General features: G+C 46.5%; 1 protein-coding gene across 1 annotated transcript in view; it reads left to right on the forward strand.

Moving 5' to 3' along the window:
- Positions 1 to 1,202: 1,202 nt before the first annotated feature.
- Positions 1,203 to 17,479, forward strand: part of CDH17 (cadherin 17) — a 77,811-nt gene continuing 61,534 nt past the window's right edge. The window contains exons 1-5 of the mRNA XM_083187051.1: positions 1,203 to 1,292; positions 2,646 to 2,804; positions 9,144 to 9,328; positions 12,352 to 12,483; positions 15,046 to 15,196. Of these exons, the coding sequence (XP_083043177.1) occupies positions 2,723 to 2,804; positions 9,144 to 9,328; positions 12,352 to 12,483; positions 15,046 to 15,196 (550 nt within the window). The 5' untranslated portion in view covers positions 1,203 to 1,292; positions 2,646 to 2,722. The remainder of the gene's footprint in view (positions 1,293 to 2,645; positions 2,805 to 9,143; positions 9,329 to 12,351; positions 12,484 to 15,045; positions 15,197 to 17,479) is intronic.

A 17,479-nucleotide genomic window follows, 5' to 3' on the forward strand; every position in this document is an offset into this window, starting at 1 on the left:
TAACGTTTACCAAAAATCGCATCTCAATAAATTTGAGAATTGTATACTTTTCTAATGGGAAAACATCTGGATGCAAATTGAAGTGTGTTGAAAAATCGACAGTTCAGAATGTGCAATTTTTGTAGCAAAAAGTGCAATTTTTACCACAATTCACATCCTATTAAGTTGGCGATTTCGAAAAAACGTGCGAATTCAAATATTTTTTGACTAAAAATTGCAAAAGTCATCTCTATCTCATCCCATTAAATGTCACCCTTTAAGCTTATTGGGGTGCATGCCCTATGAAGTGTTGTCCCCCAAATGAGATGATAATTTGGAGTGACAGGAAGGAAGTGCTGCAGAGTTTCTATTCAAGTTTTGTGTTAAGGCACAAGGCTGACATCTCCTAAGGTCCCAATTTCCCTGAGTTCCCCCACAGCTCCCCAGGAGGCTCATTTACGATTTGGCACTTGATGTGCCATTTTTTTTACATGAGATAAATTGCATGTAACTCCCAGGGAGCTAGAAGTAGGGAGCAGGAGAATAAAAAAAAGCATGTAAAAGAATGGCTGGAGAACTCTCTCAGCCAATCAGTGGCCGCCAATTCTTTTGTATGTTTTTTTTTTTCTAATCTCCTGCCTGCAGTCTGTCATCTGCCACACACTGTGGATGCAGAGCAGGGAGAGCGCCTCTCCTGTCTGGCTCCTTTCTGCTTTACAGATAAGTGTGTGTGCCAGCAGTGCGGCACCACTGACACATACCTCAGAACCATATTGGATGCATTACTTCGCAAGTGCCTTTTAGCCGTTGGCGGCTGTACATACATCTTAAGTGCAGTCTGTCTGACCTCTGTTCTGATGTGTGATTTGGGCCAATTTCACAAGATTTGTCAGCCAGATCAGCCAGAATCGGGTGAAATCAGGCTCAAATCGCCTTTAGACACACACCAATTTTGGTGCTTGGACAAAGAGCTGAGTGTCGGCTCTGTGTGGTCACTTTAAATTTCTGTCATGTTTTAAAACAGTCTGTATAAGTTAGAAGCTGATTGGTCAGTGCTTTATCTCTCCTAACTCATTTCTCTCCAAGCTTTGATAAATCTCCCTCGCTGTCAGATGCTTCTTGCTTGCTGCACTACAGTATGTGTTATATTAGAGCAAGTATTTTTTATTTGTAGGTGAAAACTGTTGATTCCGGAGGATCGCTCGTTGAAGGTCCATTTGCTGTTACAATTATAGTGGATGATATCAATAACCATGTCCCGGCCTTCAACCAGTCCCAATATAATGCTGAAGTCAGGGAACTATCTCGACCAGGTAAGTTTGAAACGCGAATGTGTTCATATGTAGTAGTAGTACGTTTATTTATAAGGCGCCGCAAAGTGTCCGCAGCGCCGTACATAGCAAACAAAAAAAAAAATTACAAGGTAATGTACAGGGTGTGTTGAAAAATACAGTATAAATAGGGGTATAGCTGGTAGAACTAAAATCAGCAACAGTTCAGAAGTAGGTGTCAAAATTGTCGAGGAGACTGAAGATGAAGTAGAGGAAGGGAAGAACAGGGCAGGAGCACTGGTGAGGTAAAGAGTAGCCTTCGTCTCATGTCCCCCCCAGCAGTCACCTACATATCCAAATGGCTTTGCCATGGTGCTCATATCGCCTGAGACAATGGAGGTCATTCTGGTTGACCCACAAAGCTGCAAAACTCACAGCTTTGCGGGTCATCTAAACGCTGCCCTCCACCTGCACAAATACCCACCCCCTTTCCCACGCCCATTTCCCTGCACGCATGCAAATGAATGTTTAGCATAAACATCCATTCACAGCCTTGCGTGCGGGCGTGAAATCATTCGATGGTCGCTGACCATCGAACGATTTCTCTCGGGCTCCCAGACCTAAGATTTGTGGCGTTCCTGTATGGGAAGAGGGGGCGGGTAGCTGACGTCCGCTGACATCAGCCGCCCGCCCCCCCGCACCCGCATCACGGCCGTACTAGCTTGAGAAGACCCAGTGCTTTCATGGGGACACCTATGAAATTCTGGGCATTCCCATGGGCGCTACCCCTCACCGTTGCCCCCCGCCCCCCTGCCCGCACTGCTAGGTGCGAATAGGCCGTCAAATATGCAATGGGTGTCTGAGATCCCAAATCTTTAAGGGCCAGTTGAGGGAGACAGTGGAGGTCTTGGAGAGAATCCAGCGTGCTCTCCGGGTCAGAAACAAATAACAAAATGTCATCTGCAAAGAGACACAATTAGTACATCAGATCGTATACAGGTCATAAGAGGGATCGAACGCGCTTTAAAAGCACATACAATCTGCTTACGACCACAAGCAAAGCCGATGGATCATACCATATATATGAGGATCGACCTCTCGAGCCGCGGGACAACGCATTGTAACGATATACCTCACGATGTGCATATGATGTGCACACAATCGAGCGCACGACCCGTCTAAATTGTGTGTTCGGGCCACATGCTCAGGCCCCCCCACCATTGGAACGGGGCCGAATTCTGCCCGTCCGATCAAAACTTGATCACCCCCATTGTGTATTGGATGTATTCAGTTCTGTAACACTGGAAGAGCATTGCGTTATTGTTATACACATTACAGCCCCCTTGCGTTATTAGCATTATGATGTAACACGTAATCTTGTTTGTTTCTCTGCAGGAATAACATTCATCACAGTTTATGCCACGGACAGAGATGACCCCACAACACCCAATGCCAAACTAGTGTACCATATCATGCAACAGATACCGGACCCTAAAAAGATTCTGTATTTCCAGATTAACAACCTGACTGGGGAAATCTCCCCCACTATAAATGGTATGTAGAGAACAGTCAATTAACAACTAAGATGCTCCATGCAGATTAAAATAAACCTAGCCAACAGCTGGCTCAGTTGCTTAGGCTGCAAAAGGGGGTATTTCATTGATAAAACACGAAGATTGTCGGTTCTAATCCAGCTCATCGGCTTATTTTACCTTACCTTTTGCAGTCCTATGTCAGTGTCTGGAGCAATAATAACTTCACAAAGGATTATGTAGCATCAGGGAACTGTAGAGTGATTTATGTCGGAATATCAGTATTATCAGTATGTTTTCATTATAGTATCTAAGATTATGTATAATATTATTATCTAATAAAAATAAAGATATAGGGCCAGATTCTCTAAATTTCAAAAGTTATAAAATGGAGAGTGATAAACAGCCAGCCAATCAGCTCCTACCTGCCATGTAACAGACTCTGTGTTTGAAAAATGTCAGACAGGAGCTGATTGGCTGGCTGTTTATCACTGTCCATTTTATCACTTTTGAAGCTTAGAGAATCTGGCCCAAGGACACAGTTATTATAAATATTAACCAAATGTTATATGTCAATGAAAATGAAATTAGCCGATGGCTGTTTTTGTCAGGTTTAGGGAACGTCTCCCCTTGCTGGTCAAATGTGACCCTTAATCCCGTAATTTACTTGTACATTAAGGGGAGTATTCCATTGGTGCTCTTTTCTCCGACACTCGGAAATTCTGCACTTTTTCACCGCTTTTTGGTTAAATTTACATTCAGCCTATTCAGTCCAAGTGACAATTTTTCATCTGTTGCAAAAATCAGCACAGTTGGAAAACACATGTGGATCGACGAAATACTCGCCAATCCCTGCGTTTTAGTCAAAAATGCGTTCTTTTTCTGCTATTTTATACCGATGCAGTTTCGACTATAAACAAAGTCAAACCTGAATTGGTGGAAAAACCAGTCGAAAACTGCCCCATTGAATAGGTAATAATTAATTACTTAATTGACAACAATGAATGCAGGGAAACCCGGCCAGCACATATACGTGTAATGCATACCTCCCAACGTTGAAGATTTGGTGGTCCGGACCCTTGCGCGCAGCCAAAATTTGGGGGTGTGGCCCCACGGTAAAGAGGCATGGTCTACAAATTGCATCATCTCCCTAAATAGACACTTTGCGCTTACACACAGCACCTCTGACAGGCAGGGGGGATGCCCAACTTCCCCCTACCACCATGGGATACTGTCGGCCCCAGGTTAGAGACAAATCAGGACAGTTGGGAGGTATGGTGATATTGCATGTACTGTAATATATGTGCTGGCTGCCTCGCTCACCCATGGTGCTGTGCAAGCCACCCATTGCACAGACTAGGAAATCACTGTTCTATGACATAGATCCCTGCCCTCCTCCTGAATAGATCCCTTTGCTGGCCCCTCCGCTCCCTGCCACCCAGATGGTAGCTTACTGTCAATCACTGACAGTCTGCTGCCGCTCTGCGTCCTGTGTTGCGCAGATAAATGACTGAGATATGCACCACTCTTAATTGTGTGTACTTTTGCTGTAATGTATATGCAGCCTAGAACGCGTGCGCAGTATGGAAAGCAGCTGCATACGTGTGTGCGACTCAGGCTATAAAGAATGCCTAATATATTTATATTTCTCAGTTACCCAGCTGTTTATAGGCCTCATACATTTTTTTACTAGGATACATTTAATAAATTGAATGTTTCCAAACACAAAGCAGATTAAGGTCAGCCAGGGATTATGACTGTATTAGTATGTGTGTGTTTGTGTCAGCAGGATGTCTTATTATTTGAATATTGTCCCAAGGAGTTATTTATTGAAAGTCGGAATAGCTACTTTAACCCTCTGAGCATTTGATGCCCCCCTCAAACCCCCTCCTCCTCCTCCTTCCCCCGCCTAGCCCCTCCTCTTCCCTCTGTCCTCCGTACCTGCAATAACCAGAGTCATATATTTATGGCAAATTAAAGGTCACAATTTATTAATTTGATTACGAATTTACTGTGACTTAATTTGGATGGCTAAGATAGCAAACGCGGGGGGGGGGGGGGTCTGGTTGCTTGGAAACCCCCCTCCTCTTGGCAAGTGCCTTAAATTGTGACAACAATAGCACTGGTATATAATATTATAGTATGATCAACAGAGCTGCAATCACATCATGCAGTGTAAGGGACAGAGCAGAGCTGCTGCACATGCCCAGTGTACCAGCTTCTTCTACCGCATTTACTGTATGTGTGGATCTGAGCCCTCAAACATCGTAATGGACCAGAGAGCAGCTGCCAGGAGGAAGAGACAGGAGTCTTACCATGAAGTGGGAGATTGTGAGCTTAGAAAGTCCAGTAATGTTTCTGTTATGTTTTTTTATTTATTTATTATATGTTTAACCGTTTCCTGACCACTTATCTTATTTAAATATTTGAAGCAGCCTATACTATAGACCAGGGGTGTCAAACTCAAATTCATCGGGGGCCGCATCAGCAGTTTGGTCACCCTCAAAGGGCTGGTTGTATCTGTAGGTCCCCCTGTATAATTATAATGCCATGACACCACAGGCTGCTCCCCCTGTATAATAATAATGCCATGACACCACAGACTGCTCCCCCTGTATAATATAATAAAAGTAATGCCATGACACATAAATGATTATACAGGAGGAGCAGCCTGTGGTGTCATGGCATTATTATTATACACGGGGACACCTCAGGAAACAGCAGATATATATATTTTTTTATTGTGAGTGTGACCCTCATCCTCACTTACTATTTCTCCGTCTGTCCTGCAGCTGCTGCGGCTTCCAGCTTTTCTTCACTGCTTGCTGCGGCCACACTGTCCCCGACTCCCGGTCCAGCTTCCCTGCCTGCTCCTACTTCTCTACAGACGCATGGGCGGGCGGCATCATCGTCATGACGTCCCCACCCAGTGTCTGTCACTGCCGGGCATCAGAGGGAACAGGCGGCCGGGCCGTCCTCCACGTAGCCGTGGAGGCCAGCGGCCATGTTTCTGTAGCCGCATACATATGTGCCTACAGGAACATGGCCGCCGACAGTGGAGGAACAGGTAAGGCGGCCGCGGACGTGGACCGCAGCACTCCTGTTTTAGACACACTGCCCCTGCGTGCTATCTCCTCGCGCGGGCCACATGACGTGGTCTGGCGGGCCTTGTGTTTGACACCCATGCTATAGACTATCTGTACAGATAACTAGTAATATTGTATTCCATACAGTATCGCGTGTATAAAAAGACCAATTTTCAGGGCAGTTAACGCTCCCCCAGACTCCTGTGCTTACTCCAATGTGCTGCAGAGTGGGAGATTTTGGATCACATTTGGAAACCCCCTTCTAAAAATCCTGCATTTGCCACTGGCAGTCCACCAGCCCTTATTGTAACTGAGTCATGTAACCGACTTGGGGGCCAGGGTCCCCTACTCGCAACTGAAACCTGTAACCACCCGGGGCTACCCTTTTTGCCCCCCAGCACCAGGCCTTGGAGATCCTTACCCCCTTCTTGTACAATTTCCTTAGTGTGGTCCCCTTTATGGGAGGTACCATGTGCCTTAGCCCCATGCCCATGGGGCTGGGGGGTGCCTCTGTTTTTCCTGAGGCCATACCTTGGCTGACCCACAGTGCTTTTGCCTGCTGTGATGTGTCACAGTGCATGTGATGTGATTCACTCCGTTTTCTTGGGATGGGTGGGTGGGATAAACTCTTCTACAGACTGCCCACTCTTTGTGCCTTCTCTCCGGACCTGCCCCCTCCTTAAGTATGGCCTTCCATCCGGGTCAATCCACCCCTTCTTCTTTCTTTCCAATCCACCCCTCCATCCATTCCTTTCCATTTTTCCCTGCTATATCATCCCCCCCCTCCTATTACCCGCTTAAACTTCAGTGCCTTATTCAGTCTGTGTGCCCCATCCTAATCATTTATTATCTCTCACGACTAGCCGTCACTTGTTCTCTTTTACAGAAGTTTTAAACGCAGATATTTCTAAAACAAAACCTTTAAAGTCATGGGGCTAAATGTAATTACCTTTGTGTTCCGCAGTTGGACGGGATGTCGGCCAAACTCTTGTTAAAGGGGCAATCATGTGCAAGGCAAAACCATGCCTTTTAAATGATTTCCCCTTTTAAAAAAAACATCTGAAGCCCGCAATCTGCACAGCTGCTGCATATGTAGGCTCTTACATTTGGCACATTGCCTCTTTAAATCTTGGGCCTAAATGATTGAAACATCATCACTTCCAGAATCCCAAATGCAACTACATTGGGCCTAATGTGACGTCTTTATAACACCTTATAGTATTGAAATTTAGATTGTACTATATTCATTGTTAACCCATGTGAGGTCATTGCCGGGGAATGGCATCATGCAGTAAAACAATGGACAGGGTTTGGAAAGTTTCAGAAGCTCTGGGGTGTGGTGGCTACATAGGTACATCCGGGGGTGTTGGGAGGGGGACCCGATATTCGAGAGCACCCCAGCCATTCTGGAAGGGTAGACAAGTTTGAATAATTATGTATTTACTGCCATATGTGATGAAGCAAACCAGAGCCCAGTTTCTCAGGGGATACTTGGCATGCCTCTAGAGTGATGTAATCGGGAGTCCCAGCAAGGCCACTTTACTTCAGGGTTGCCGACTTTATAATTCTCCTCTCCGGGAGAAGCCCGGAGAGTAGAGTTCCAGCAGCCGCTCAGCCCCACCCCCATGATGGCAAACTGCCGAATTTACGGATCTCCGTGGAGTGGGCGGGGCTAAAATGACGCGATTGTGTCATTTTAGCTCCACCCCCTCCTCTGAGACCCGAGGATTGCGGCATTTTAATGCCGCGATACAGGGGGGGGGGGGCCTGAATCCGGAGGGTTGCCCACCCTTCCGGGGGGCCGGGAGGGGGTCCCGATTTTCGGGAGACTCCCGGCCATTCCGGGAGAGTCGGCAGCCCTGCTTTACTTTAAGTTAGGCCACACCGTTTTTGGGCACCAGAAGCATGCGTGGAGTACAAAGGGTGCGCACCGAGTCTCACCACACCCGTTGATGCCTATGCTACACAACTCAAAAGACATACCCCCAACTGCTGTAATTCTCAAATCAGGACATGCCCTGCTGAAGGACTACTGATGGATGGGTGGGACCTTGGTCAGAGGGGATGGGGCCTTTGGCCGCAACCCCCATTTCCATCATTTTCAAGGCTGTGTTCAGCGCTCCCCTAGCAGCTGGGCAGCCCGCGGCTCCCTCCATGCACTAAAGAGATGCCGTGCTGAGCAGAGCATGCTCTCCTGCTCCCCCCCAACCATCTGCCCTTCCATCCGCTGGACACTGGCACCCGCAGGATGGACATCGGGACAGTCTTCAAATAGCGGGACTGTCCCTCTTTAATCAAGATAGTTGGGAGGTATGCAAAAAACATGCCTATCTAAACTACATATATCGGGTATTCCATAATTAAAAGATCTCCTCCAACATAAATAAGTGAATAGTCCATACTGAGAAGTCCAGTGGTAGTGTAGGGATGCCGTTGGTGGGACCACTATTGGTCGACAGGTTGACATACCTTCGGTCGACCTGGTCAAAGGGTTGACACAAGCAATAGGTCAACATGAAAAAGGTTGACATGCGTTTTTCAAATTTTTGCCAAAACAGGTATTTTTTCATTGTTCACTATACAAGTGAACATAGAGGGAGAATATCATGGTGTGCCAAGCGCAGCGAGGCACCGTGCCTAAATCACGGGGTACACTTATACGGTGTGCATGTCGATTGTCAACATAGACTCCAAAAACCATGAAAACACGTCAGCCTATTACTTGTATAAACCTTTCGACCCTGTCGACTTAAGCCATGTTGACTTTTTTGCAAGTGTCAACCTATGGCCTCTTGACCTAATGACTTTCAACCCTCTTATAGTCGACCCTATGACCCATACCCCCAAGCCGTAATGGTAACATCTTGTCATTATGGCACAGGTTCCATATATGTGCCAGGTATTGTAACTAACTCAGTGGTTCCCAAACTGTGTGCCGTGGCTCCCAGGGGTGCCGCGGAGCACCTGCAGGGGTGCCCTGGTTGGTGGTCCAGGACTAATTCAAATTATATATGGTCAATGTAATAAGGAAAATCAGTGCTTGTGACTTCCAATTATAAAATATGTCGATAAACAGAAGTGAATCATGTTCCTCACCACATAACTGGACCTAAGGATGACATATTAGTGCAACTTATTTCATTTCATATTTTTTTCTTAAATTTTGGCCTAGGGGTAACGTGAAAAAAATTCTGATACTCTAGGGTGCCGTTATTCAAAAAAGTTTGGGAACCACTGAACTAACTCATGACCCTTTCTGTTCTCTCTGTCTGCAGGAAGCCTCAATATGAAGGCAAATGAGAAATATGATCTTCTTTTAAGCGTATCGGACTCAGCGGAGAAACCCTTCACTAATAATTCCAAGGTGACGATCTTAGTAGCAGAGAATCTCTGGAAGAAGCCAAATCCGGTCACTATCGTGGAAAACTCCACCGCTTCTCACCCCATGAAAATTGCCCAGGTACAGGCTCTTGTATGAGGTGGTTACATCTAGTATAAGTATTGAGAAGTAAAGAGATGGTAGCATTTGCAAACGGATAGTATACGTACATAGGGATGGCCATCGACCATCGATGATTCAAAATCATCGATGGTTTATGGCCGATGTCGAATACTTTTGCCATCGATGGGGAGAAACAGATGGTTTCCCTACATTGATGGCACAGCAAAACCGAACGGAGTATAGCTCCACCCCCGGCACCTGCGAAGCCCTGCCCATGTGTTTTGCTTGGCCCACAGGCCAATCATTCGCACAGAATAGATGGCCATCGATATGTAAAACTATCTATGGTCCCCCATTGCATAGTTTTACACTATTGATGGCCATGTGCACTTTTGCCATCGATGGCAACCATCGATGGCAAAGGCACAGATGGCCATCCCTGTACGTACATCTCCCATGTTTTCTGTGCTGCGCATACCCAGGTCCCGTTCTGCGCATGTGCAGATTGTGTTCTGCATCATAGGATGTAGTGCCCCCAAGCCGCAGTGACGTTTGTTGGCGGGCAGTGGGTGGCGACAAGAATCAATGTATGTTGTCTTTATTTTGTATTTGTGCCGAAGCCAGTGTCTACCTCCGTAAAGCAGATTTATGGGCCTCTGCAGCCTGAGTTCCCCAGCTATCCCGATTAATTAAGAGGTTGCTAAGATTGCTGATGTTCATGCAGAGTGATCCGATGCTGCTTCTTAAGATGCAGCAGCGGATCGTAAATGCTGCATGTGCTACTGGACTGGATGGCGGAAAGCGAGTCCAAATTTCAACTAGGGAACTTCACCAACTGCCAGTGAGTTGGTTTGAAATGGCAGTTGGTGGCACTGCTTTGCCTCCCCTATTTGAATTTTTGAACTGTGCTGCAGCCCCACCTCTGGATCCGCCACTGGGTTTTTCAAGTGTTTCGGTGTCAATTTGTACTGTAGATTTGATAACATGTATCCCCAATTAGTTTAACGCATCCTGTCAAACGACTTGCTTTGCTTGCAATGCTTTGGGTACGGTGCCTCGCTACAGTACCGCTGGGCTTGGCAAAATGTGCTGCTCCCAATCGCGGTCTACGGATACAAAAGTTTAAAAAAATCACGTTGACTGTCAACTTATTGGGTGAGATTTTTTTTTGGGGGGGGGGGGGGGGCATTGTTTTACAAAAACTGCAATTTTCGCATGTTTTTTTAAAATCGCACATTTTATAGGATGCGAATTTGCGATATGGTGCGATTTCGGAAAGTGCGATAAAATCGCATCACATTAAATCCCGCCCATTGTCTAGATTCTGTTTTTAGAATAATGCGATGTTGAACCTAATTCCAAAATGACTATATTGCAAAGGCCGCTATTACTATAAACCCATGTATAATGTCCCGGAAGTGCTGCGAGTGTGCGCTGAGTGTGCCTGAGCGAGGCGGCACACGTGTCTTACGGTATACAGGGTTAGTGCAGGGACTGGGAGCAATGTTTTGGTATTTGAGAGCAGAGTTTGTAAAATGATCCACGCAATGGAAAATGTAACCAGACGTGTGTTGCAAGTGCCAAGGCTGCCTGAGCGCTGATTCCATTAAAGCTTTGTTACGGGACAGCATTTAACCTGTTCACTCTTGGAGATCTGCTAATGAATTCTTAATAAATGTGGTACAAGGTATAAACACAGTGGGATTACTGTAATACCCCTTTTACACCAAAATCCCAGATCCGACCCAGTATTTGGAACTCGGTTCCAAGCCAGGTCGGATGCAGGATTTGCATCGTTTACATTGTGGTGCCGACCTGCAGTGTAAACGGGGCGGTGCTTGGAGGTGACATCATCTCCAAGCGCCGGGACCGCCGATCGCTGCGCCAGGGCCCCGGACATCCATGCTTGGGGCAAGCCCAGCACCAAGGAAACTTGCTGGGCTGCCCACATCCTCCATGCACCCCCCCCCCAACCTAGCCCCCATCCGCAAGGTGAATGGATGTTGCACACAGGCATCCATTCACCTCCTCCCTGCCTCCGCTGCTGTCTGCACAGTACAGCAGACAGCAGCGGAGGCTGTGTGCGCCCCCCGCCCAACTTCCATACCGACCACAGGACGCTGCGGTCCGGAGGTTGGGCATCCCCATTGCTGTAAACGGGAGAAGGGTCGGACGACCCGGCATACCCGTTTACTCTGCCCACTACCCAGGTCCTGTCCATGTTCCACCCTGGTCAGGACCTGGGTAGAAGTCCAGCGTAATTGCACCCGGGTCCACGAGGGAAAAACACGGGTTATTGCGACGGTATAAAAGGGGTATTAGTAAGCTGACCAATAAACTCTAGAGGGTAACTGTCCCCACCCACACCTTGTTACAGACGCATGGTGAACCCAGACTGTAGGTAACATATAATTACATATAGGCAAATATTTCACCACAGTCTCTCTTTTCAGATGGCTTTCACTAATATGCATCATTTTGGCTAAACAAATAAATAAAACCAAAATTGTATTAAGACGTCACATGACGTCAGCGTCCGCACCCAATTCGGACAATACCGTGCAGCCGAAAAGTAAGTCCTGGGCTACCTTTCGGCTGCGAGCAGAGGATAAGTCATAACCATCAAATGATTCATTTTCTTCTGTGCGCGTGCTTGTGAGCGGGTGTGTAAGCTTGCACATCCGTTTGAAGCGTAGCGAGGGGATTCGGGATGCAGGGGATGCGTGCATCCGCCAGAGCGGTGTAAACCGCTAGGCTCCGAATCAATGCATCCTTGCTAGCAGGTCTGAATTATCATCATAGTGCGGAGGTAAATTATATACTAGAACTTTTATATTTTCAAGAATAAAATAAAGTCTGTGTACACTCACCCGTCAGAAAGCACAGGTGAGGCGCTCATTTATTTTGGAATTTCAGAATATTTTGGATATTGGATTTTTTCAAACATGGAAAACCTGTACTTGTAAAATGACTGAAATAACCAATACAGAGATGGTACAACCCAAAGCAGAGAGTAACAACGATTGTTCTGTATGATCTAGGTCAGGTGGAATGATGACAGTGTCATATACGAACTGCACCAACGAGAAAAATTTCAGAGGTTCCCCTTTTCCATTGATCAGAATGGAGATATCAATGTAACAGGGCCGCTGGACAGAGAGGAACATGACGAGGTAACACATATCACCTTTTGTACAGTAAAAATAAGTATGATAATTGGAATCTATTACGGTAACATGGTGACGCACAAACACTGCTGCAATAACAGCTAGCCCATAGAAACCAATCGAGCAAAAGATCATTCTATCTTTTCTAAATAATTTAAGAAAGCTTGATTAATTTGTACTGTTGTAATGGGGCCCCTAAAAGGCTCAGGGCTTATAGGCCTCTCAGCACTGAGGTCATGGGTCGGATTTCCACAATGGCTCCAACCCAGTAACTGTTTGGCTGTTGGCCGGTAGAGAATGTTTCCCAGCAGCTCTGATTTTGTAGTAGTAGTAGTAGTAGAAGTAGTAGTACGTTTATTTATAAGGCGCCGCAAAGTGTCCGCAGCGCCGTACATAGCAAACAAAAAACTAATTACAAGGTTACGTACAGGGTGTGTTGAAAAATACATTATAAATAGGGGTATAGCTGGTAGAACTAAAATCAGCATCAGTTCAGAAGTAGGTGTCAAAATTGTCGAGGAGACTGAAGATGAAGTAGAGGAAGGGAAGAACAGGACAGGAGCACAGGTGAGGTAAAGAGGTAAGGTGAGTACGTGTGGAAGGAGGACCCTACTCTTAAGAGTTAACATACTAAAAATAGGTGGGTGGACGAACGAAAAACAATAGGATAAGTAGGAACGGAGGGGAACGGAGGCAGGATAGGAGGATCAAAAGAGGTTAGGAGGAGGGATAGGCTAGTCGAAAAAAGTGGGTTTTGAGGGAGCGTTTGAAGGAGGTAAGGGAATCAGAAAGCCTGATGGGTGGCGGAAGGTTGTTCCAGTGCAGGGGGGCAGCGCGAGAGAAGTCTTGGACACGGGAGTGGGAGGAGGTGATTAGGTGAGAGGTCAGTCGGCGGTCAGTGATGGAGCGAAGAGGACGGGAGGGAGTGTGGATAGAGATCAGTGAGGAGCGGTGGAGAAGGAGAGAGCCTTGTAGGTGGTGGTGAGGAGTTTAAAGAGAACTCGGAAAGGAATGGGGAGCCAGTGAAGAGATAGACAGAGGGGGGAGGCGGAGGTAGAGCGGCGGAAGAGGAAGATGAGCCTAGCAGCAGCGTTAAGAATGGATTGGAGAGGTGCGAGGCGGTTGAGAGGTAGCCCAGAGAGAAGGATGTTGCAGTAGTCAAGGCGGGAGATGACAAGAGAGTGAATGAGAATTTTGGTCGCGTCAGTGAAGAGGAATGGTCTGATGCGTGAGATGTTGCGTAGGTGAAAGCGGCAAGACTGTGAGAGAGCACGAATGTGGGGGGTGAAAGAGAGGGAGGAGTCAATGATGACACCAAGGCAGCGCGTTTGGTCAGTGGACGTGATCTCGGTTTCACCAATGCTGATGGAGATAGTGGGAGAAGAGGGGATGTTTTCGGGGGATGGAAGATTAGAAGTTCAGTTTTAGCCATGTTTAGTTTAAGGAAGCGTTGGGTCATCCAGGCTGAGATGGCCATGAGGCATTCGGAGACCTTGGACAGGAGTGATGGGGATAAGTCGGGGGAGGAGAGATAGATTAGGGTATCATCAGCATAAAGGTGGCAATGAAAACCATAGGAGCTGATGAGGGTGCCCAGAGAGGTGGTGTAGAGGGAGAAGAGGAGAGGGCCAAGGACTGACCCTTGGGGAATACCGACTGGCTGCGGGGTAGTAGGAGAGGAGGAGCTCGGAGTGGAGACGGAGAAGGAGCGATCAGAGAGGTATGATGTGAACCAGGAGAAGACCGTGCCAGTGATGCCAAAGGAGCGGAGGGTGTTGAGCAGGAGAGGGTGGTCAACAGTGTCAAAGGCAGCCGACAGATCAAGCTGGATGAGGATAGAGAAGAGGCCTTTGGATTTAGCCGATAGTAGATCGTTAGTGACTTTGGTCAGGGCAGTTTCAGTGGAATGTAAAGGGTTTTGTGTCATTTACAACCAAAGCGGCCGGGCAGCAATCTCTACTAGCCTCACAGGAAACTCCGGAGGTACCAGCAGGGGTGTAACTAGATATTCATAAGCCCCATAGCAAAAGTTTGTAAGGGCCCCCTATTTAGCAACTGATGGTAATAAATGTATGTCAAATATATTACTTAGACTGTGAATATGGGCCCCTTCAGCTCTGGGCCCCTTCAGCTGCACCCCTTGCACCTATGGTAGTTACGCCCTTGGGCTCCAGAAACCCCTGCACGAAGGCCCCTAGATTTGTGGGCCCTAGGGCAGCTGCCCATTAAGCCCATTCATTAAGATGACCCTGTGTGTGAAGTTTGAAACCCTTGCCTGGGTTTCCTCCGCTACCCAGTACCCGCAGGAAACCCACACAAGCACGGGGAGTATGTACAAACTCTGCACAGTTATGGGAATCGAACCAATGACCTCAGCGCAGTGAGGCAGTAATGCGATTAAATGGTTCTCGACAAAAATTATCCGTAGTGTGAACGTGTGTGTACATGTGGTAGGGAATTGTCAGCTCCACTAGGACATACATCTTCCCAGTCCATGTCATTTCAAGCCCTGTGTTCATTTTTATTGTATACTCCTACAGTAAATGATGACTGTTCTTGTTTTTTTAGTATATCTTCTATGCACTAGCAAAAAATCACAATGGCGTCGCTGTGGCACTGCCCCTACCAATTGAGGTAAAGGTTGAAGACATCAATGACAATCCGCCCATCTGTCCGGATGCTGTAACTAAATTTGAAATCCAGGAAACAGAAAGTATTGGTAAGAAACAGAACAATTATAAGTGCCCTCAATTCCTTATTCTTACACAACCTTGGCACGTAGTGAACCGAATTTGACCTCTGCCACGGCGGTTTGCGCATGTGCAAGCTCTGACTAGGAATGGCCGCAGCGAGTTGGTCACTTTCCGGGCAGTTGGCAAAGCTGAGGGAGGTATACTTAGGAGAAAGGGATGGTAATCGCACAGGAAAAATATGATAAGTCAAAAGAGATGAACCCTCAATAAATGCTTTGCGATATAATTTATCTGACAGGCGAGGGTGTGCTACCACGGGACATGGGTGATTGCATACTTTATTCAGGACAGAAAAGAAATGTCACTGTGTGGTGCACCTATAGAAAGTTTATTAAAATGTAACCTTTATTTAATTTGGTTAAAAATATAGCGAAATAAAATGACACATAACATGAAAGACATACAAAATTTCATTAAAAAAGGATATAGGTTATCCTTGCGACGTGGGGTCCCACACTCCTAGTTCCCAAATTCCACTTAGATTCCGTACACTGTCTAGCAAAAATATTTTCTATTGTACATGTAGATATGTAGTTGGCAATGAACGTATAAATCTTAATTGAGAAAAAATATATAATCACCCCAATAATAGGGGAAACTCGGCGCACTTTCAAGCTAAGTATCAATTAGGGTATATAATATAAAGGGCAGCGTCAATATATAATTCAGTTGACCAGTGCTGGTGTTGAGGGAGCACCGGTGGCGGATTGGATATAGTACTGGTGCGCTAATTGCATTAATTCAAAATTAGCGCTTATCACAGTATCTGATATATAGCATGTCGGCCGTATGATTTAACAGTATGAACTGGCCGGTGTTCTTATACGGGAACACTAACAGCCGTTCCAAACACAGTATTCACACGCTAACCAAATGTGTTGGTAGCAGCATTTTAACCCCTGAGTCCCTGGAGTGCGGCGTGTTCTATCGTGACACGCCGTCTCTCAATTATCAGGACTGGGTACAAAAACTGACCGGTATCGTCTCCGCAGTGTTAATCTACAGTTTGAACTTTGACAGCCGCTCTAAATATAGTGTTCACACGCTGACCACCGTATCGGTAACAGCGGTGATCACTGTACGCTGACTGAGTGTATCAGTAACAGCATTGACCCCTCAGTCCCTGGAGTACGGCGTGCTCTTTCGTGGCACGCCGTCTCTCAAATACACAGGACTGGGTGATGGTAGCTAGAAGTGCACCCTCAGCCGACGGGCTGTATGCTAATGCACCCGCTCAAAGCCACAATATTTAAGCTAAACAGATCAAAATTTTTACATTTCAATGGGGGTGGGGGAGTGGGGATAGCCCACGAAGTGTACGGTCGGCGTACGCTTCGCTAATGAGCTTCGTCAGGACCAGACTGACGAAGCTCATTAGCGAAGCGTACGCCGACCGCACACTTCGTGGGCTATCCCCACTCCCCCACCCCCATTGAAATGTAAAAATTTTGATCTGTTTAGCTTAAATATTGTGGCTTTGAGCGGGCGCATTAGCATACAGCCCGTCGGCTGAGGGTGCACTTCTAGCTACCATCACCCAGTCCTGTGTATTTGAGAGACGGCGTGCCACGAAAGAGCACGCCGTACTCCAGGGACTGAGGGGTCAATGCTGTTACTGATACACTCAGTCAGCGTACAGTGATCACCGCTGTTACCGATACGGTGGTCAGCGTGTGAACACTATATTTAGAGCGGCTGTCAAAGTTCAAACTGTAGATTAACACTGCGGAGACGATACCGGTCAGTTTTTGTACCCAGTCCTGATAATTGAGAGACGGCGTGTCACGATAGAACACGCCGCACTCCAGGGACTCAGGGGTTAAAACGCTGCTACCAACACATTTGGTTAGCGTGTGAATACTGTGTTTGGAACGGCTGTTAGTGTTCCCGTATAAGAACACCGGCCAGTTCATACTGTTAAATCATACGGCCGACATGCTATATATCAGATACTGTGATAAGCGCTAATTTTGAATTAATGCAATTAGCGCACCAGTACTATATCCAATCCGCCACCGGTGCTCCCTCAACACCAGCACTGGTCAACTGAATTATATATTGACGCTGCCCTTTATATTATATACCCTAATTGATACTTAGCTTGAAAGTGCGCCGAGTCCCCTATTATTGGGGTGATTAGGTGATTATATTTTTTTTCTCAATTAAGATTTATACGTTCATTGCCTACTACATATCTACATGTACAATAGAAAATATTTTTGCTAGACAGTGTACGGAATCTAAGTGGA

Source organism: Crinia signifera, chromosome 5, assembly GCF_055691185.1.
Source record: "Crinia signifera chromosome 5, ASM5569118v1, whole genome shotgun sequence".
NCBI lineage: Eukaryota > Metazoa > Chordata > Amphibia > Anura > Myobatrachidae > Crinia > Crinia signifera.